The sequence below is a fragment of the Anoplopoma fimbria genome, chromosome 10, assembly GCF_027596085.1.
Source record: "Anoplopoma fimbria isolate UVic2021 breed Golden Eagle Sablefish chromosome 10, Afim_UVic_2022, whole genome shotgun sequence".
Classification (NCBI taxonomy): Eukaryota; Metazoa; Chordata; class Actinopteri; order Perciformes; family Anoplopomatidae; genus Anoplopoma; species Anoplopoma fimbria.
In genome coordinates, this window is record NC_072458.1 from 14,712,704 (window position 1) to 14,736,074 (window position 23,371).

The 23,371-nt window shown below is 39.9% G+C and overlaps 1 protein-coding gene across 1 annotated transcript in view; it reads right to left on the bottom strand.

The window, feature by feature from the left end:
• thsd7aa (thrombospondin, type I, domain containing 7Aa) overlaps positions 1-23,371 on the bottom strand; it is a 148,211-nt gene that overhangs the window by 52,770 nt on the left and 72,070 nt on the right. Inside the window, exons 6-9 of the mRNA XM_054605990.1 lie at positions 20,647-20,802; positions 15,900-16,103; positions 6,598-6,792; positions 2,503-2,743 (exon numbers count right to left, since the gene is read on the bottom strand). Of these exons, the coding sequence (XP_054461965.1) occupies positions 2,503-2,743; positions 6,598-6,792; positions 15,900-16,103; positions 20,647-20,802 (796 nt within the window). The remainder of the gene's footprint in view (positions 1-2,502; positions 2,744-6,597; positions 6,793-15,899; positions 16,104-20,646; positions 20,803-23,371) is intronic.

Below are 23,371 nucleotides of genomic sequence, written 5' to 3' on the forward strand. Positions count from 1 at the left end.
GACTCCCAATGGGCCTGAGTTCGGCTCTGGACCTTTTTGGGAGACTTTGACTGTGTGTGTGTGTGTGTGTGTGTGTGTGTGTGTGTGTGTGTGTGTGTGTGTGTGTGTGTGTGTGTGTGTGTGTGTGTGTGTGTGTGTGTGTGTGTGTGAGTGTGTGTTTGTCTACTGCGGCGTAGCATTGTGAAGTAAGGCACTTCCTTTCTTCAATTTTTAACATGCAGTGATACATTTTCCATGTTTTAGCCCCTACCTGCAGCTCATTACTCTTGAAATGAACCAAAGACTACAAGGTCAAAGTTGAGACTACCTTTCTAAAAACACAGACCTAAATCAAACATATAGAGTCAATTTTACTCAACAACTTAGATACATTTGAAATACATGTGTCTAATGCTTTTCAAATGTTGCAGCAATGGGCCCAAACTGTATTGTTTCAGAAGGTTCTTTTTTTTGGTTTGATTGCTTCTCAAATAATCCCTTCCTGGAAATGATTGCATTTCTAAAATAATTTCCTTTCATCAGTAGTGATTTAACAGGCTGCACTGAAATTGAACCCTTTCCAAAATCCTAAAAATCCCCATAGAAAAGAAGGGACGTCATCTTTGGTCGAGCCAACCTGGAAAAGAGCTCTGCTCAGAATTGCAGATCACCAATTAAAATGTTGCAAGAACAGAAGCTCTATGGCAAACAAAGACATATGATATATGCACACACGTTCAAAATTACAGTTCTTACCAGATTTGAACCACGCACTCAATTAATATCCTAATGCTTATTTCATTTTTATTATCATCCTAATGCATTTGAATGATCTAATGCCAATTTATGTTAAGGGACGGCAGTCCTCACATCGTGGCCTCAGCTGGTGCTGCTGGTGAAAGCGGGTGCCACTCTCTCCATTGATGTGAAAGTGTGTCCCAAGGCTGCGGGCTCACTGCTCAGCATGTAACAGTGGGTTAAGGAGTAAGCGCAGGAATAAGAAGCCAGATTAATTTCCATACACAACGTGGGGGCTGGGGGTGGGTTTCCCTGCGTAGTAGCTGCCAGAATAATGCTCCCGTTCTGTTGAATAAATAAATAGATAATTCATGTTCCCAGCAGATGCCTTTAGGGGGGAAAAAGACCCAGATGCTTGGAACAGCTCATCAGCTAACACCTCTGCCAGACACCAGCAACAGCAGACTAACCAGGAGACTAAACGGCACAATGTGCCATGTGCAAACACAGTCTCCAACTAAAAACAGAGGCTGTTTTCACTTCCACAATTGGAAGCATTTGGACACCATCGTTTATCAGTCTGATGACAATTTAGCCTCTTCGGCAATCGACAATCCGATTAGCCACTTGAAACTCGACACTGTAGTTGAGTTAAAAGACGACGTGAACAACCAGTTGTTTTCACATTACTAGCTCATTATTAACCAATAAAAAGCTAAATCCTTGTCAGACGATTGTGTTGCTGATGGGTACTGAGACTGCATTCCTGCCAATGCTTTCCATCTCTTTTGCTCTCCACACTAACTTAGCTGAATGCAACCAAAGACAGCTACTCTATCCCAAATCGGAATACAAATGCGAAACCAGAACGCTTCTGATACCAACATTTTGTCCAGTTGTCTAAATATTCTGCATTCATGTGCAAATATCTATTTATAGAGATTAGTACTGAGAATAGTACTTGTAAGCAATATTTTGGGGATTATTTGTTTTGTGTTGTCCTAACCACTCAGTCATGCCCAGAGCTGTGAACTTAACACGTTTTAACACAATAAGAGAAATATGATGAATATCATTAAACCAATGTTAGATTTGGAGGGAGATTTCAATTGAACCAGAATCCAAAAACTCATATTTGCAAATTGCTATCTAAACATATAATATATACTACAATACTCATAAACCTCATTTGCGGCGGCCATTGGAGAAGAGCCAGTCAGTTGCACAAATTAAAAGCCTTGCACCAAATCTATTCAAAACTGACTTTGAATATAAAAGGGAACAATTTAAACTGCTGAAGCTTTTATCACAATCATTAGTTACACCAAGGTACGGATTTTTACGCTTAGAGATCGGATGCCTCTTACTGAAATGTGCGTTTTGAGTCTAGGATTTACTTTCACCTTCAGTTATTTCCAAATGCTTGTACAGTACCGTGTACAGTTATTTAACTACCGAGTTTCTTTCTTCTTTTCTACAAATTATTTAACCGGTGAAGATTAAATTCTGTCATATTCATTGCCCTGGACCCCAAAATAACCTCGCTGCGCAACTCATTTGTAAGTGAAATCATAATGAGGGTCCAATAAAAATTCAAATCTATACCCTCAATCCTGTGCGCCAGAATCTGTTCTGTCTTGAGCACCAAGGCCTAACTACTTATAGCATGTTTATCATTTGACAGCAGTTTAAATCCTCCTGTGTTACACTGTATGTACCAAAGATGGAATGACATTCATGTACTTTATTCACATCTTTTGTGTAAGAAGTTGTGTGGATTCTTACTTTTTGGGTGGAACCTGGCCCACATTGACCCGGACACAGATGACCTTGCGGGTCTGCATCCCCACTGAGCAGGAGGCATCATCGCCACGTGTTCGGCCCGCAGACGTGTTGGTGGCTGGAATGGAAGAGTCCTCTATGCACTGACCCCAAGGGCCTGTCTGCCAGTGGTACACAGTGCAGGGGTGGTCATTGCAGCTCCTCACCTCCTGCAGAGCACTGATGTTGGGGCACTGGATTCCACCTGAGAAAGTATGGAACACATAACAGCGTGATAGTCAATGACTAAGCTGTACTACAAATGGAAACTGGAAAATGGAAACAAATTATCAGCACTAGCCTAATTCAGGAAGATGGAAAGCTTCTAAGTTTTTGGGTATAGAATGGTCTAGAATCATGAGACTGATCCGACTGACCCAAAAAGAGAGTGTAGTACTCAAGTCTGGACATTTTTATGAGCTGGTAATTGCCTTTGTCTAGTAGGTGGTTTAACTCACACCTCTCTCTATTCATTTTTAACAAGATCTTGACCCAGATACAACCCATAGTACCTCATTGGTTATTAGGTGGCAGAACCCTCTTGTCGCCAATGCTAACAGAAACTGCCAGCATGCTGCACTGATTTTTAGAATGAACTGTTCTTTCAAACCGTTTCAGGCAGACATGATTGTCAGGCACATTGACAGGTAAAGAAAAAATCCTAGTCTGCAGGGTGAGTTTGCCAAGATATCCAAGTGCAATGCATGTTGGTAGATACCAACAAACCAGCTGGAACAGGATTTCTAGCCAAGATGAACTGGCTTCCAGTGTCCAGTGTAAAGTTAAAGTTCTGCTACTTGTATTCACAGATCTAAACTTGGAACCACTTTATGTTGCATATTCTCCAATCATTGATCTTATCGTGCATTCTCTTATCATGAAGGTTAGTTATTTTATAATTCATGTTGTATTTCCTCGTTTACTTCTCATTCATTGTATTGGTTGTTTTTGAGCTGCATTCCAGGCATGAATTGTGCTACATGAAAAACATGTATTATTATTACTTGATTCAAATTCAACTAGGCCTTTTGGCATAGCAATGGATCTTTCAACATAAAAGGCACTGAAGTGCTTCTAGTCTCAATGGAGTACAAATACAAAGAGAACAATTTTGGATGTCCACTTTCTATTAGCAAACTAAACAGTACTCATATAAATACAAAGCACCTGCTGTCTGGTGGGACTTTACTGAGGGGAAGAATGAATGGGCGGTTAGTAAAATAAAAAGCTAACTTGGCTGGACAAAAAGAAGAGAACTACCTTCAGAAAATCTGATTTTTAATTAACAGGAAATCCAAGGAAACAATAATGGCAAGTACTAAATTTGATTGAAACAAGTAATTAATAATAACCACTATTATTACTACTTTAAAAACTTCACGTAATGGCTAACTGTTCCCTTTGAATCATTATCGCTATCAAAGCCCCAAAACAATCACAGTAACAGAATACAGGTTGGCTAGCAGTAAGGCTATGGCTATCCGATGCTGTATGAGGCTTTGTGCCGTGCTATAGATTAGCTTTTAGCTTTGATTTTTAGCATGAGAGATAAATCAGATGGAGGACCATAGAGATGAGATGACCCAGGGGTCAGAATGTCTACACAGAGCCAGAAGCCAGATATGAACCCAGGTGGGGTGTGCACACCATGTGAGCCTCTTCACAGCGAAACCCTGTAATTTGTAGCAGCTATCATCTTGGGAAAAAGAGAACCCCCGAGGGGAATGTCAGCCATTAGCGCCTTAGAAGGCATCGAACGACATCTTCCAGTCAGTGATGGGGAGTCTGAATTGGACACGAGGAAGAGCCGCAGACAGAAGATGTGGCTGACCTCTGTGTAACAGCACATGGCTAATGTCCTTCACAGGGACTTTCAGAGAAGATGTTATTGGATTTCATCAGGGCAGTCATTTATCAGGCATGGAGCTCATTAACTCATAGAAGGACACACCATTATTGCTGCACTGGCTAATTAAATAGTTAATTGATAGATATTTAAGTCCCACCAATCAAACTCAACATGTATTTGAAAAAATGTGTGGCTCAAATGGCTTAAGATTAGCTTTGGCATTTTAGTTACTCTATAAACAATTCTTCATCACGTCGTATCATCATCATCATTGTACCACATATTATTAACTTTTATTCATTATTTAGCATTTTTTTATTAGCTCCTTAAATAAAATGTTAACATAACTGATAGGAATGATCATAAAAAAGATATCAAGATCCAAAAATAAGACTTAATTACATGCTTATTTTGATGCTGTAAACAAAGAAAATGATGATTATTGTCTTATAGTATGTTGTTTTCCACTAAACCAGACTTTTTGCACTAAACCAATAATTGGTTGATTTATTTCCTCAACACTGGAGCAGGGATGCCAATTTGCAACGGTTGCAATATTTTTTTCAGTAAAGGGATCAAATAGACTTGTCCAGCAGAGGACCAGAGCAGCGTCTGGAAGTCTGTCTGAGCTAAATTATTGTATAGCCAAAGCTACTGTAAGATATATTATCCTTTCAGCTAAATGCTCTAGAATAATTGAACTCTACATGGTAAACAGCTATGCAATGCATATGTCAAGTATTTTATTGTGAAAGGTAAGAATGGAAGGAGTGGATCTGGTCTGTTCTTCCTTTTTCAAGGTTCAAAGGAGTAATAAAGTATGCTGTCTTGGTGTGTACTACGGAACCTCTTTGTTGTTGTAATAGTGTGTTTTGTAAATGTCAGTTCTGCACACCATGATTGGTTGATGCCTTTATAGACAGTGCAAAAATGTATTTATCATTTTTTTTGTGTGAATGTTCTCATGTCAAAAACAACAGATCGAAAAAACCTATTGATGTAGAAATGAATCACACACAAAAAAACAATGCAGTAGTGTCTGCCTCCTAAATGCTACGAAAGCTAATAAACAAGTTCTGGCATGGACATTCTCCTGAAGCCCAGCATGCACAATGGAGGATCCCTGAGTATCCATCGACATTGAAACCAGCTGGATGCTGCGTTTTAGTGAATATGCCAAAGACAGCAATGTGGTCCAGCCGTCAACACAACAAGGGCTGTTAAAATGATAGCAGGGACGTAAAAGATACAATCCTGATCTGCTGCCAAGCCAGACGCTAACCATATGTGCAGCCTCGCGTTTCTTCTCACAATGAGGTTCGGTAAGAATGGCTCAGTTCTCACAGTGTGATTAACAGCTTGGAGGGTTGAACTTTAACCCAGAGGCTTAAGTATAAGTATACGGTTAAGTATAATTCCAGCACCAATAAGACACTCACCTTTAGGTTTGAATAATGTAATACTAAGGAATACACAATTCTTCTGCTACTGTGTTTTTTTTCCATATTCTAAAAGCAGAGGGATTTTGCTGGGCCAGCACATCAGCGGGAATAGATTACATCAAGGTAGACACATTTATACAGCCCTCTAGTTAAACACATGGAGACTACATACTACATCAGCAAAAATCACTTGCTGTCGTCTAAGAACATCAAATATGAAAATACCGAAGATTGGATTGACTGATGACAGCAGGGAAGGACCTTGAACAGAAGCAAAGGCAACATCTTTGTGAAATGTTTAAACAGAAAGAACATATCATACAATTAAGTTTAACAATGTGATTAGAACCACTGAGCCTTAGGTTTTGAAACAGCTCAGCATGCATGTTATCCTTCCAGTCACTTCTTACCCTGCATCACAGTAACCCAAGCCACAACCTTCGCAGTCGCTGCAGAAGAACACACAGAATAATTCATTTCACTTTGACATTTTGCCTGGTATGTAAGGAGAAGCAAATGAGATATGCAGCGAAGAAACAGAATTTCACGACTTGCACCACCTGCATCACTATGGTATTAGACCAATAAAGGTTTGTCTGGGCAGATTCTGCTTTTTGTGGATAGCTGGGGCGGGGTTACCTGGCATAATTTTTCATATCAGATGACACTGACTGATTCCTAATTGATTGAACGGACCACATGAGTCACGTATGTTGGCAAAAGCCATATATCTTTTTGACCCCTGTTGCAGTTCTTAGGGGTTCCTACCTTCTCCGGCATTATAGGCTAAGATGGATCGAGCTCTGGTCTGCTTGCCCTCCGTGTTTTTTCCAGAGCAGGTGTGGGAGCACAGAGACCAGGGGGTCCAGGGGCTCAGGGCACAGTCCTTTGGGCAAGGCACCTCACAGATGGCCGGCATAGGCAGGATGGCATCACGGCAGAGCTGCCTTTCCACATATTCACCTGGAAGGACACAAGCAGATTTAGGTATAAAAAAATGACAAAATATGCTCAAATAAATAAATAAAAAGGCTACATGTGCATCATAGTACCATTCATAGCCATTTAAAAAAGGTAATTAGTTAAAGGAGAATCTGGGTGACTAAAGTAAAAAAAAGCAGCGATTAACCCTCCTTCATTACCATCACTGAGGTGCTCTTGAGCAAGGCCGTTAACCCGAACCTCTCCAGGTTTGAATGTGTGTAACGGTGGGAAAGAGATCAGGGCATTATTGCAAAAGATAGGTTTTTTAACATTCCTGAATAAGTAAAGCTTAATGATAATGTCTGCTGGCTACACACGTCTTTAAAAAAAAAAACACACTCTGGCTTGCTTTTCTTTAAACCAATCACAATCATCTTGGGTAGCGCTGCACCCAGGATGCAGTGAAGGTGACCTTGCAAAATTATATTGGAAATGTAATTTGCCATCACATTCTAATTGTATTTCCCCCCCCAAAAAAAAGAAGTCAACATGAGGGCGCACAGATTGAGACTGATTTTACATTACGTTAAGCAGAAACATATTCATGTCAAAATCAATGTGTGTTGTATAATCTGACAGTGAAACAAGTGCATACCATGAATCCTCATTGGAAAAGATGGTCCACGGCACTGTTTCTCTATGTTGCAATAAGTGGAAATGGAAGCACACGTACTTTGAACATGTTAAAAGGTAGCAACTCTTCAGCAACCGTTGACTATACGGTCTAGTCTAGTCCAAAATGTTTTTCCTTATAGCAGAGCAATTTGCAGAGCTATGTTTGAAAGAATACTGTAATATTATCCGGAAATGTGAAAATTTGCTTTCTCTCCAAGGGTGTGAAGAGAAAATGGTTATCAATCTCATGTCTATGTGTCAAGTACATATGGAGTCACGACATAGTTAGTCAACGTTAAGAGTAATAAAGATGGTTATGGTTTCATGTGGAGTTATTTATCTCAAAACAAATCTGTGTAGTGCTGCAGTGTCTTCAGCTACAGTGTAGGTTGGTGGATGTGGTCTGTGAGCTCAAGTGAGCTAGTAGCACTAGTATCTTGTATATGGCAAACCATAGTTATATGGATATGCTGTTAAAAAAATTGTAATCAAGTGTTATGTTGCGTAGATTTCTATCAAACATGCTGGTAATATGCTCTGAAAATAAATTCCTATTTGCCAAATTATGACATTCAAAAGTTCAGTCCCCACTCTGAGCCTGATGAACTGGATGACTATTAAAAAATAGAATTTGCAAAAAACATCAGAACTTTTCCTGACAGCATTAGTTGTTTGTTCAAATGCCTATTTACAACATTGGTTCACATTTAACTCATAAGGACCTCTGTGGCTGTGTGAATTATGACTCTTGTCAGGAGGAAGGATGTCAACGTTGGTTTCTTTTGAATCTAATGACTTAGTGTCAAAGTATCTTGCCACCCTTTTGAACAGGCAACTGAGGCACATCATGAGAAAACGCATATTGTTTTTAAAGGCAATCTTTGCCGTTAGTTTTGTGGACTTTTTATCGAAAGCTATTTATTATGACGGTACAAAAGCTGGAAACATCCCTGTGATGACTTCAACATGGTGCACTTTCCTCAGTCACAAACAGGATACAACATTTAATTCTTTACAGAGCTGGAGGCTCAGATTTATTGCGAAAACCTTAAAGATTAGGCACCAGTAGTAGGACCATTACATTCTCCAATACAGAATGTCCTCAATGACTTAAGGGACAGAATAATGCATACTGATTAATATTTTAGATTTTGGAGGGGTGGGGGTGCTGTGATGCTGACGTGTCCGATATTGATCTAGATCTGCAGGCTGTCCTCACTCTCATCCCATTGTGTCCCAGCCCATCCTGATGCTGAAGGACCATATCTGTGAAAATCTCACTGTGAAGGGCTGGGAGAATGGCAACCAGTGAGTCCAATGACATGTCTAGGACCCCGGGGGGGAAAACAGATCCATTTTCATCAGAAGGAGACAACAAGAGATCAATAAGAGGCCAGTCAAGAGAAACTCTGAGGGATGCCACATGGCTGTGGGGGTAGGGTGGTGTTGGTGATGGGGGGACATCTGGAGCCATGACTTCCGTGGGAACGATGCTGGAGGAAATCATTAAAGTGTCTTTTTTGAAACTGATGGCCTTCATGATGTCTTTTGTTATGTATTTGTTGATAATTAAACACACCCTATGGTCCAGGCTAGTTAACATAAAACCTATGAAACAACAATAAGGACAGCCAGACATCCAACTGAGAGGAGGGACTGTTAACAATACATACTGTCCGCTACATATCTAACTCTGGACAGCCTGTCATAAAATGTGGATGTTATTTGTGGATGATTCCTTGTGTTAGTGGTGCGCCCTATCCATTCTGAACCATTTGTTTTTCCTCCAGTTCATGTTGATGTGTCCTTGGTCAAGACACTTAATCACAAATTGCTCCAAAAGACTGTGCCTACAATGGGTGAATGCTGGAAGTTATGATGGGCAGGTAGCACCTAGCATGGTAGCCCCTGCCATCAATGTATAAGAGGTGTGAATGGGTGAAACAGTCAGCGTTGGTTTATTGCAGCCATAGAGGTAGCATGATAATTCATAGATGACATGCAGATGCTAGGATACTGGAAAACAGCACTGACTAAATAGAGAAACACCTGTATAATGACTCCAAACCATACATGTACTGAAATCGACAAATGAACAGTTTGATTGCTAGTTGGCTCTTTGTTCATAGGTTAACAACACCTATCTATTTTAACTTGAAAGAAATTTGATACTAATAAGTATGTTTTCTAGACAGATCTTTGTCAAGTCAACAATTACCAAACATTATCATTTTTAAACAAATATCAAAATAGATCGTTCTTGACTTGACAAATCTATGTTAGGTCAAAATGTAATATTTCTGTTCATATCTGACATCAAAGATCTGACAGGAATCTTAATTTTGTGTAATTTAATAAATACAATGATCTATCTATGTATAGATTGTAGTTTTTGTAACCTAATTTTAAACCAAAAGTTAGTGGTTGAACTCATCACTCAACACTCATTTGCATCACTTTTGTTAGGGTCAGATGTTTCCCTGTGGATGGGAGGTACCAGATCAGAAAAAGCTCAGCTTGTTTTTTGATGGAAGAAACGACAAATGACTCAATGAGGTAAGGTGTTCTATAAGCTACCATGTCAGCTGCTAGTATGACATAAACAGGTAAGATGCGTTTCAGGAACAGGCTGAAATAGAACCTCCCATACAGAGTAACAAAAATGTTTCAATTTTTTGGTAAATGAAAGATTTTCGGTGAAACTGAAAGTCATATCAAAAGAGGCCTTATGGTGTAGCAGGAAAGAAGAGTTTCAGAGAACGCACCTTCCATCTCCAAATCACTCTGCTAAACTCACAGATCTGAGAGCTGAAGTGATACGAGTTCACCCTGAGCTCAGCAAGCAATCAAAGCAATCAAAGCGACAATTTTTTTTTTAAACATTACACACATCAGACAAGTCAAACCACTGCCTGAACCTCTGTTGATGGAAATGTACCAGACAGAGACTGACATCTCCTCTTTTCAATTCCGCCACATCCGGGGGAGGTAATGGGGAAGAAAGGCAGACTAAATCCAAGCTGACTGTGTGAAGCAGGCTGTGCTAATCTAATTTACCAATAAGCCCGATTCAACAGGGCTCCATCAAGGAAGCCTACACCTCTTCTGCTGAGTGCCTTTAGAAGATGGGAGGAGAAGTAGAAAGAAAGAAAGAATGAAAGGAAGATGAGGTCACCTTGAAGAGTTTTTTTTTCATGGCATTGACTGAAAGTACTTTGCCTCAAGTAACAAAGTGATAGAAGAAGAGGATTAAATAGGTAAAAGAGGGAGTGGTGAGTAATTGATGGTTTATTTAGACCAATCCAGAGCTGATGGCAATTAAGAAAAAGTGGAAAGACGAACCAAGGCAGTTTTGGTGAATTTCATCTTGTTTCCGTCGAGTTTAAATTAAGTGTCTGGTTTTTTACGACACGGTAAATTATTGTTTTTGTCAATGGAGTCTTGTGCATTAACCCACAGAGATATAACTGCTTTTTCTGGTTAAACAAAAATGATTTTTCTCTTTTCAACAAGAAGTTCTAACTCTGTGGGGCTCCTTTATTTTATTCACTGGGTTGGAACTGATCCCAGCTGATCCCAGCTGACATTGGTAACCAAACAGGTCGCCAGACCATCAAAGGCTGATACATATAGAGACAGACAATCATTCACATCCACACCTTCCACACATACGGGCAATTTAGAGTTCTCAATTAATCTAGGCTGCATGTCTTTGGACTGTGGGAGGAAGCCAGAAAAAGCTCAAGTGGAGAACATGCAAACTCCATACAGAAGGGCCGTCCAGTCCAGAACTGAACCCGGCCCCTCTCGCTGTGGGGCTAGCTGCTCACCACTGTGCAGCCCTTGGTCTGATCAGGCGAGAAAGTGCAGATGTCATTGTCAAGTAGTATAGTATGTTTATTTGATTAAATCCAAAGTGGCAGAAACAAGAAAAAGACCTGCATCCTCCTCTCGTCTTGTCCTTCACGCAAGTGGTATTACAAAACAGGATGGGCCTTGTTGTCTGGCTGTAGATAGCTTTATATGCAGCACACACTGTTGATAATATGAGAGCCTCCTTTCCCTTACTTCATAATAAATGTCTAGAATTGAGGCATAAAGGATTCAGCTAGTATTGCCTGCAGCTTTAATGTTCAGCAATTTCCTCTTAAGAACACCAGAGGATGAACTCCAGCAAACAGCGTGTTCAACATGTCTGCCATGCTGTTGATCTTAACATTAGAAAACCGAAACCTACAATAAAGATGTCAGCAGTGTTCATGTGGCCTACCGCTCCATAATACATTATCTTTCAAGCACAATTTTTCTTTAATTTCTCAGGAAAAAGAGAATAAAGATAATGAGTTGTGGAGAGTGGGTTTGTGATGAGGAAGACGGTAATCACTGCCACTGCAACAGCACGGAGCACTGCAGCCTGTGAATGGGGACCTTGATTATGAGTATAATATGGAATCTGATGAACAACCCCCATCTCTCTCTTTCTCTCTTTCTCCCCAGAGCCCTCATTAGCAGTTACTGTGGTATGGTTCAGGAATCTACCCATAATTGCCATGTTCCTACATACACACACACACACACACACACACACACACACACACATATATACACACACTCACAAAAGGGAAAAATAACTAAAAAGATTGGATGAAATTACAATATTTAGGTTATAATTGATTCATTATTGAAAAGTGAGTTCCTACATTCTCTCTTAGGGCTCCAAAAAGGTTCTTTCTGAAGGGCTGACGTTCTACCTAGAATCTGCTTCTGAACCAAGGGTTCTTTGAGAGACTTTAGGTTCCATTGTGAACCATTTTCATTAAAGAACAGAAAAGGGAACTCGGCAGAACCCCCTGGTTGGGTTCTAGATGAAGCCTGTGGAATATAAAATGGTCCTCTGTAGAACCTCCTGTTTGGGTTCTTGTTAGCACCCTTAGAAGCTGGTAAAGGTTCTGAATTGAACCTCCTTAAAATGTTTTGTGTGGATCCATTACACTTTATTTTGAATAACCCTCTGAAAGAAATCCAGAATCCAAAAAAAGGGTTTTCCTATGGAGACAAGCCGAAGACACCTATGTGGTTCTAGTTAGCACCTTTATTTCTAAAGGTGTACTAGAGTTCTCTTACTTATGTAATGATATTGAAACCAAGCCGTACACATCATTCATGCATTGCACCTACATATATCCTTCTAATGCCAGGTGAGAACAGGATCTATGTGTTTATGTTTAATGTTTGCTTTTCTCAGACTGCCACAGAGAACATGTGAGAGTGGTGAAAGCTGGGCTTTAGCACCTCTTTGATTTAGGCACATGCGATTAACAAAAATGAACAGAAAATATCTCCCACAATTGCGGTTGCTTTCTGTTCCCAACCAAGTTATTTTTCAATGACATACTGCTCCTTTCACTGCCAGATGCAGACGCTCTGGAAGTTTGAGCTCCTTTCATACTAAAAGTACAAAAGTCCTGCAGTTTTAACTTTTAATTGGACCCAGTGGCACTTGATGTATAATGCAGCATGGAGGCTGGTAGATTCCGCTCACTGCATTCGCTGTTGGTAGATTTTTTTCGCAAATGATTTATTCTTGTGAATGACACACACGGTCATTATGCACATTTCTCGGCCATGCTGTTTCCGTTATGCCACTGGATATATATCCTCGCTCCATTATGGCACACACAATTCAAGTCAGGCCAAGTTTATTTTTACAGCCCGGGGTTTTCAAAGTCTGACACTGTATCGCTGTCGAAGCTTGACTCGGAAACGTATGTTAAAGTGACTAATGCGAGCAGCAGTAAGTGAGTCAGAAGTGTAGATTTGGACCTCAGTTTGCAAAAACATTTCTATTTCCTACAGATATGCCAAAATTTAACACACTTGACATCCAAATGGCTCAAATTTTGAAGGAGGCTAGCAAGGCAAGTTATATTTTGATTAAATGTTTACTTAAAATGAACCCAAGAATGAAAGAAAACCTGTTTTATGCAGTAAAGCAAGTTAGAAAGTGAGCAGCAGCTCTTTTATTGCCCTGTTCTTTTCTACCAGGCCTGTTTTAAATGTAATGCTTTAAAAAAAAAGAGAGAGATTTGGAAGTGTGACTACACTGCTATTGCAATACTTTTAGTTTTGTTTTAAAACATTGTTCCAAGCCTGTATTGTATTCTCTTCTCTTGTTCTCTTATTTCTGTTTACGTCCACTGACAGGTGAATGGATGTACGGAAACACAGCTCACATGTTGAGAAATGTCAAACGATTATTGGACCCATCCATTTCATCTTTATTCATGAAAAAACACATTGTCAATGTAGTTTTTGTGAGTTTAGTCTGAGAGTTAGTAAAACTGTAGTAGCGATGTATGTAAAGGCCGACGGAATCTTTAAAATAAAGAAATAAAGGGGGTCTGTGTTTGTTTCTCGCCTCAGACAAATACTAACACAATTAGTCAAACAAACTTATGTTTAATACAGTTCAAAAGACCTCCATTTGTCTTTCTTCCTTTACTGTAACTTCGAAAGGTGCAATACAAATAGTTCATTATTATCATTATAATATTATAGAAAAATGTCAAAAGTTACACGACAAAGTTACATGTGAATATTGTTTGGCTGTTGGTTCAGAACCATGGACAGCGCTATCTGTTCTGTGTATGTAAGTCCAGAATACTGGAAGACAGAACAAGTGATTTTGTTGGGTTTCTCAGCCTGCTCGCTTTTTGTGGTTGTAAAGAGAGAGAGAGAGAGAGAGAGAGAGAGAGAGAGAGAGAGAGAGAGAGAGAGAGCTGTTTCCACTACCCTCCCTCTTATAATTTTGACAGAGAATTGTTCAGAAGTTCAAAATACACCTCTGCTAGTGCTACATTCTCATGTGAGTGTTCTGATTAATTGACGTATTCTTAGATTTTGAAACACCAGCCTTGTTCTGTTGCTATTTACCTTTTATGAGGCTATTGCAAGGTTAAATCAATGGATTTTATTTTACCGAAAACATTTCCGCCTCCTAAATTTGAACAGCCCCCTTTAGGAACCTCATGGCATGGCCCCCCCTGGTCAGATGAATTCCGTGGTCGATGGATACCTGGTCTCAAGAGATACAGTCAGTAACCCTTGAACTTAAGATCTAATGTGAGACATCCTTTGCTATTTTTGTTAACATTGGAAATCTAAAGTCAAATGTAGTATCTTGAACATGGAGCTTGTGAGACTTTCAAAGTAGCGTCAGCAACACTGTTAGTAGGTGTGCACAGCTGGGAAAGACAAGTGAAGAAATCTGCTTTAGTGCCATGGAGGCAAAGAGCAACATGTGGAAAGAACGCTGCTCCTTTCAAAGCTAAATAGAGTTACTGATGCTACCATCTGGACAGGAAATAATGTAGTGGTGTGCCTGGAATGGTGACGTATCAACAAGAAAGCAGGTGCTTAGTCCTTAGGTCAGTGTGTCTGTGTGTGTGTGTGTGTGTGTGTGTGTGTGTGTGTGTGTGTGTGTGTGTGTGTGTGTGTGTGTGTGTGTGTGTGTGTGTGTGTGTGTGTGTGTGTGTGTGTGTGTGTGTGTGTGTGTGTGTGTGTGAGAGAGAGAGATCTCCCTTAGGCAGTGCCAGCAAGCACTGTTCTCCTGAAGCCTCACACTCTCTTCCAGCACAGTTTTGGCCAGTGGCCTGTGCTGGAACCCAGGGAGAGCAGCTGCACACACACACAAACAACACACACACACACACACACACACACACACACACACACACACACACACACACACACACACACACACACACACAAACATACACTCTCTTTCTCTCTTTCTCTCTCTCACACACACACACACACACACACACGGATACAATGAAATCGCTTAGAATAGCACACACAATGGAGGGATATCTCCCTACAACATACAGCAATGTTGGGCAGTGAGTCAAGGCCATAGTGCCCACAGCGCAGTGGTTCAAAGAGAGGCCAAAGACCTCTGCAGTGATCAGAGCTCAGTAAATTGACCCATAACACATTAAACACAAGCTCCAAACAAAGCAGACACCGCTGCAGTTATCTTGTAATGAGCTAATGGGTTCGAAAGAGCCTCGTCATCAATGCTGGCACAGTTAGTGTTCCAAACACCTGCGTATTGAAACTTAAAAATTAAAGATATCTCCTTGAGATTTATCTTACAGCTTTCTTGACTCTGTATTTGTGGATGGTAGAATAAATATACAACAAAATCCAGCAGAAACATGGTAGTTACTACTGAAATGCCCTGTTTAGTTTCATTAATTCTGAGAACAATACAAACTTATATTGTTCTTTGTGTTTTGAGTGTGACTAGACTGGACAGAAAACTTTACCTTAAAACATCAGCTATTGGGCTGCAACTAACCAATTATTTTGTTATCAGTATATTTCTTTAATGGGCTACAGCTCCTAAGGTAACAAATCAGTAATCCTCAAAGCTGCTTTATTGGCAAATGTCTCATGCGTCTACTCACCGTCACTGTTGACACACTGCACTTGTGGGATCTGGGTTCCGGGTCCACATTCCTTCTCATTATCAGGGATGCACTCCTCCAGTTTAACCACCAGCCAGTCATAGCAGCTGGGGTCTTCACACGGTATTGCCTCCACCAGGTGGGGGCAGTTTCCCGTCCCACCAGTCGGCTCGTTGACGATCTTCCTCTTCCTCAGTTTGAAGCCTGTTGAGAACAACAGGACCCTAATGAAGTAAATGAACACAAACCAGCCCCACGCTAATCAACCTTATCCCCCACCCACCCACCCACACTTTCCCTCTGTGATGTGCTCTGCAAAAACTTGTCAGAATCTAATGTGCAACTCAAGCACATTAACTTCACTCCATGGCCACAGTTTGCTTTTGATGATAACAGTAATATTGCATTTATCGTGACAGTCCATTAAGCCTGAAGTTGACGGAGATTCCAAGAAGAACTTCACATAATGAATGTTTTTTATTCTCCTCTCATTACAGTAGCTCTTATGCAATGTGACTAATGCATGCAGGATTCCATTAATTCGGGTGGGGTTTGTTCTCATGTGTTTGTTTCCTCTGCTCAAGGGCACAGGATTCCATGACCCAGGTCCTGGGAAGGGGGAGGTTCCAGCTCCAGCCCAGTCAAGGTCACCCACCCCCCTAATCCACACTCCTGCTCCATCCCGATAAGGCAGCGGAGTCCTGGAGTGCCTGCAGGACTCAGGTGGAGATGACAGGATCCTTTTCCATTTCATTTTTGTCTCTCGTTTCCCCTCAAAATCCTGTATTTAATCAGACAGGTCGGCAGATCATTTACCGCCATGTGTCGAGACCCTTTTAATGGAGGTTTTATCTTGTGGTGGGGGTGATAATGAGGGAGATGAGGCTTGGGGTGCAGGGAATTCAATTCTACCAGGCATCACTCAGTTGCTATCTGCAGGGTGGATCATAAATGGCAAGGCTGCAGCCGCTGTCAGAGCTGGATGCTTCATTTAGACTGAAGACAAAGATACATGGAAGCAATCATATGTGATGACCTACCGTGTACCTAACGTGTACATGTACCTCATGTCACCAAGTGCTGTGCAATTATTCTCGATAAAAGGTGGTGGAGAAAATAAGGGTAAAAACAAGACAACTTCTACCAAATCAAGAGAACTAATTGTTTTTAAATCAAACCACGATGTCAAAGGGAATTTTCAAAACTGAAAGTCTAACATTGTTAACAGTGTAATAACTGTATGAGATTTAACACTTCATGTGTGTACTATCATCTTGGTTACACTTTATAATAACCACCGCTAAAAATGGTGAAATTATTGTTTTTTTTATTCGTTTTTCAGTTAATAGTTATTTAACTTTAAAAAAACAATGAAATATTACTAATAATTAGAAATGATTAGTTATGCTTTATTAATGTTGCTTTAACTGTTTATTGCTGCACACAACAATTTATATACAATAAAGTATTTCTTAATGGTAAATGATTTGTTTGTAAACCCTCTATAAACATTACTTGGACGGCTATTTTAAAGTTGCAACTGATGATTATAATATCTACTTAAAGGGTTAACAAATACTTTGTAAAGCATCTATAAACATTATTCAGATAGTTAATACTTTGTCAATGATTAATATTTAGTTTCTGGCCCATCTATCTATGTAATGTTTGTAAATGTTTCACAAATTATGTGGTAATCATCGTCTCTCTAACCATATATTATAAGCATTATATTTCATATGTATTTATAAACAAATTATTTCATATTACACAAAAATGATCAAATAACACAAATTATAGCTTTATTAGTATTAAGTTAACATAATAAGTTATGATTTAATTGTTTGTTTACTATATTATGACTATTAATTAAAGTAATTCATGTAACATTCGTTAATGATTAATAAATGGTTAATGGTTATTACAAAGTGATACAATGTTCTGTAACTGTACATGTCCCCTTCAGCTCTACAGCAGGTCATCCTTGAACTGCTTTTGTTGACACTGAGGAGAGTCATCAGAGAACTTCACAACATAATACCAATTAATCAAAAAAAGGATTCACATTCAACTGAGATAATGTTTTAAGCAAGATATGTGGATGAACAGTGTTGGAAGCGGAAGTAAAATCAATAAAAAGCACTCCGGCATACAGCAGAACTTTCTGGGTGTTTCAAGACAAGATGCAGTATTCTGGAGACGGTGTCACTTTCTTATGTAAGCAAATTGGTACTGGTCTAGTTCCTCCATCATAATCCTGGCCTTTTGTTATTTAAAATGATAATGGATTTTCTCAAGAGCTCTGGCACGGTGTGTGTATTTACAGAGAGCTGGAAGAGAAGATGCCATGCGAGTTCATCAGCAAAAGAAAAGCAGACATGCCAGCATAGACACATTGCTTCGTTAATGTGTATACTTTTTAGTTTCAGACCACATATAAAAATCATTCAGTTAATTTGCTTTTCTCCTGGAATCCATGTTGCTAATTTCTCAGAATGAATCCCTCGGTTTCTTTGTGTTATATTTTATATGGATTATCAGAAAACTGCCCTGTTTGTTTTGCATATACATTTATGCACACTGGTTAGTAGAGATGTTCCTATACCATGTCCGATAATGGTATGGGTATGAGGACAACTCTGGTTAGGTTAATATACTGTATATCGATTTTTTGCAGTGAATTCTTCAGGATAATAAACTGTAGTCATCCTATCAGCTACACCTATAAAGAAGTAGCAATATTGTGTTGGCCACTTAACAGTTAGGGTAAAAATGTTAGTAAACAGTGGCTTCTTTGCATATCCTGCAGACAAGGAGAGACATCAGCATTCATTTGGAGTTGTGTGTCTAGCCAACTGATTAATGTCAGCCCAAATATTCACTGCACCAAGGCTAAAAGATTATTTAGATGCTGAATGATTGACTTAGTTCCTTAGCTAGTCACTGAATGTCTCTGTCTGCTGTTTGGTGGTGTACAGTGGGTTTTTTCAACTGACAAATGCTGCTTGCTACGGCAGGGAACAAGGCTAATGAGAGTGAGAATGAACAGTAAAGTTGTGGGGCACAAACAGAAACAATTAGCTTTAGGCCCTAAATTGACACTGCAGTTGGGTCTTGGCGCCCTGTTGGTTTGTCTCTACTTGTGACACTGTTTTTATCAAGTGTAAACATTTGATCCGTTGTTAATACAAAATTATTGGTTTGTGCACCTTTGAGCATACAATGCAATTGTAAACTGATCTAAAGCTTGACCAGATACAGAGTAAAACTATTGACTAATGCCAAACGTATCATCTATGTGATATCATTAATCTATTTTCTAGGATCTTGGAAGTACAATAAGAACAAGCACTTAATCAGATTTTTTTCATGGAAGAAATGATAAATGTAAAATGTGTGTTTATGCTTGATACAAACTTAATTTATTTTAATACGATTCATTGTATACACCTGCCTAGAGTTAAAAGGATGTGAGGTCTCAATCGCAATATTGGTGGGAGTAATCATACAGTACAAACCAACAACGTGTTGTAATCTTAGGCAAATGTTCCCTTGTTCAATGTCAGGAGGATTAAAAGATTTGATATTTTTAGTCCACATTTCTCTGGATAATGAGAGCCATGGTGCACACACTTGAGAATGTGTGTGCATGTATGTTTGTACTCATTTTCACTTCCATTATGTACGGTAGACGGACAGCAAGAAGCACCAGAAGTAGAGTGGCGAGAAAACGAGCAAGTGGGAGCCGATCCATCATTAAGATTCATGCAGGAGAATCTCAAGCCGTCCCTTTCATTTGAGGCGCTTCATTAAGGCAGAGTCAACATGCATTAGTCATGGCGGACGCCGCTGTTCCGGGGATGATTAAGGGCCAAAGCAGCAACCGCGTCAACCACGCTGATGGACTAGCTCAACCTGCTACAAACAGCCAAACAAATGAGGCAGAGGGGATGATGACGCTTTGGCTCCCAGAGCAAAACCTCTGCCCTCCTCTGGTGCTGTCACAAGTCCCAGATTTGATACCGATACTTTCATTGATATTTACAACATTTAACATGATTCAATAGTAGGTACATCCAGAAAACACATCAAGCTTCATCACAGAATGACGGTGTGAGAAGTTTTGTTAAGTTGCATAATACATAGTAGACCTGCATTTTCAAATGTAGGCAATATAAGCATTAAACAGTGTATAGAGTAGAGTTCATTTAGCAACTTTAAACATCAAGAATTGTTGTTCAGAAAAAATGTAACAGAACAGCGGGCGAAACTTTGGCTCATGTAAGGAAGGAGAGGTAACTTATTGGTGATCTATCTTAATGACTTGACTTAGTGCCATGATTAAGTATGCAGAGTACTAATATCGAGTCTTGTTGGGATTTTTGGTATGTGTCTCTGCCTATTGAAATCAGCAATACTATTGAACCAGTTTGTCAATCCTCTTTTTGCTCTTTTTGCTTTTTGTTAGCAGACCTAAACTAAGGGAGATGAAATCGATCGACCTAACATAGAAAGAGTCTTAAATCACAATGGCCCTAGTGTCACGTGAACAGTTTTGCACCAAAGATGGAACAGTAAAGCTGAGGTTGTGTTTATGCAGAGGTCAATTTTGATATTCATCCATCCATCAATTGGTAAGAGTTTGCATGTGCCCAGTTTTGGTAAAGCAAGGCCCTGACATCACAATAGAACTCCATTAACTACCTAATAACACTGTGGCATTTTAATTCTCAAAGTGATCTCTTACCTTTTTTGGATGCCTGGTCCTGGCAGTTTTCATAGGTGCAGGGTCCCCAGGCGCTCCAGGTAGACACCTCACACTCAACAGGACAGCTGATGTGGCAGAGCTGGGTGGTGTTCGGGGGGATACCCAGACACAGATCACTGTCCATCGGTCGCAATGCTATGGAGACATAGATGAGAGGAATGTCATGTAGTTTTCATCACAGCAAAATGTAACACGATCCAGTAAAATTAAAGAGAACAGAAAACATCTTGGCATATTAAAGATTGAAAGCAACAGTTTTAAGGTGTTCCACAGTTGTTATTGATAACCCTGCAAACACTTCTTTGAAAGAGGAATCCCACTCAGATAATTAACTTAGATGGTGGAAGACTGTTTCCCTCTGCACCACCAGCTGTGAGATATGGGTTTCTAATTTATACATCAGGACCGTCCATTCACTTTCAAAGCAGCACAGTAGACCATGCATAAATGCCTGAGCAGGGACGTCCGTAATTCAACTCATGTCTTCAAAGTTATGTGGAATCTGTATGCATTAGCAGAGCAAACCACAAAGACATCAAAGCATGTAAAAAAAAAAAAAGAAAGACACAAGTTGGTCTTTTAGGTCTCCAATGCCTTCAGAATCCCATATCCCTCAGAAACAAATCCTTTCAGCTAAAAATCAAAGCCACCAACTGCAAACACTCTACTCTTACAGTCAAAGAACCCATCACCAAAACCCCATATCTTCCAAAACCACACAAGTTTTAAAGTTTTTTTCCCCATGACGGCAGGACAGTCTTCAGTTTGGCCTGATTCTCGGTGGACTTTACCTCTAAACAGCAGTAGGTGACTCTGGACAAGGTCCCCAGGCTGATGAATCATTCTCTCTGTGCCACAACAGGACTGAGCCTCATTCACATGCAAATTGCCTCCACTCTGCCAAAGGTGCGTCCTTCAATAGTGTCGCCTAAGTATTCATACATGTGGAATAACCTTGAGAACCGAGAACACTTGATATGTCAAATGGTGCAGTGTGATAAGGTACTTTTTCATCTACATCAATATCAGATAAACTTCTAATATTTTTACATCCTTTGATGTATATTTGTCTTAACTGTCGCTAAACACATGCATTCATGTAGGGAACATCACAAACTTGAATTGACTGATATATGGGACTACCCGCATTGGATCGGCACATCCAAACGGCTCATCGGATTGGACAATCAGTTTGGGAATCCAATGGCACCAGGAACCTGTACAATTCCTGTACTTATACTGTACCAGGGAAATAGATAACATACCCATTGTATTACAGTGGAAAACTGGAAAATCTGTACGGGTTAAATTGGTCACTAGCAGGTGGTTTCTCACTCAGATTATTTACATTTTGTGTATTTATAACGTGATTATATAGTAATGAAAAAGACAGCTTCAATATTTAAGGGCTTGCTGATAATTCTTCAGCCTTTTACCTCACCAGGGGCTAACCTAGGGTGAGGCTTTGCAAGATTTCTGCCGGCACTGTGTCAATGCAGCGGGTGCGGTTCATGCAGACAAATAAAAGAAAGAGCTGGTTAAGGATCAGCAGAGTTTTACTTTGGGGGCACAACGTGACCAGGCTTTATCTACTCTAGGGCAGCTTCAACCACAGGTGCTTTCCCAGTGCACATTCGATGATCGCAAAATGCATGCAGCACCAAGTAGCCAGCTGGACGTATCATAGGAGAAAAATGAAAAACTAAACAAAAATATTGTTAATGTTTGATTACCATAGTTCTTCCATATGTTGTTATGTATGACAAGACCCCAAATGAACACTGTAAGCAGACTGCTTAATAACTATAAGCAAAAATAATTTGTAAATAAATGATTCTGTCCCAAGCTTTATGAGCAGTTGATCACTGTAACTGTGCTAACTATAAGCTGTTTCCAATGTACCATGAAGACTATTCATTCAACCAAATTGAATTGATAAATCAACCTATTTTCACAAATAAGAAGCATCTGTAGATTACAGGTTCTGGAAGTCCATTTGGAATTCAGGCATCACTTTAAATAAAATATAAACTGCCTCTTGTATTTAAATCCTTTATTGAAACTAATTGCTTGGTATTGAAAAGGGTTTGGAATTATAAGTAAAGAGACTGGAATGTGGCTGTGAAGGGATTGGCATTAATAGTCACAGGAGTGCAAATTCAGAATGTGCAAGTGTGAACAAATGAAACGTTAAAAGCCGTCTACCTCTGGCTGCAGACCTGTGGTGTCACAAGTTCTCATATTGCCATTCTGAACCTTCAGAACAAACGTTTTTATTTTTCTCCTCTCTGTGCCCTGCCCTCCATTTCATGAATCATTTCTGTCACCCCCACTGTGACTGACACAGCTGTGTTAAAGGAATACGGACTGTAATGTGACTAGCTGAGAAGACATTGATTAATTACCACACTCCTCTCAATATTCCATTATACCCTCCCCGTGCTTTCTATGTGTGTTTGGGTACGCCTCCATTTAACCTGCATAGGAGGGGGGGGGGGCTCATGTTGCTGAAGGACGGCTCTACAACCTTGATAAACTGCTGAAATATTTACAACAATCACGTGATACCTGTTAATTTGAGGAGTAGAGGCAGAGCTTTGAGCTTAATGCTGACGTCAGCACATCGACTGTCAAGACAGAATAATGCATGTGCTAATTAGCACAGCTAAAGGTGTTGTTGCACTCATATTGAAACCTTGCTCCT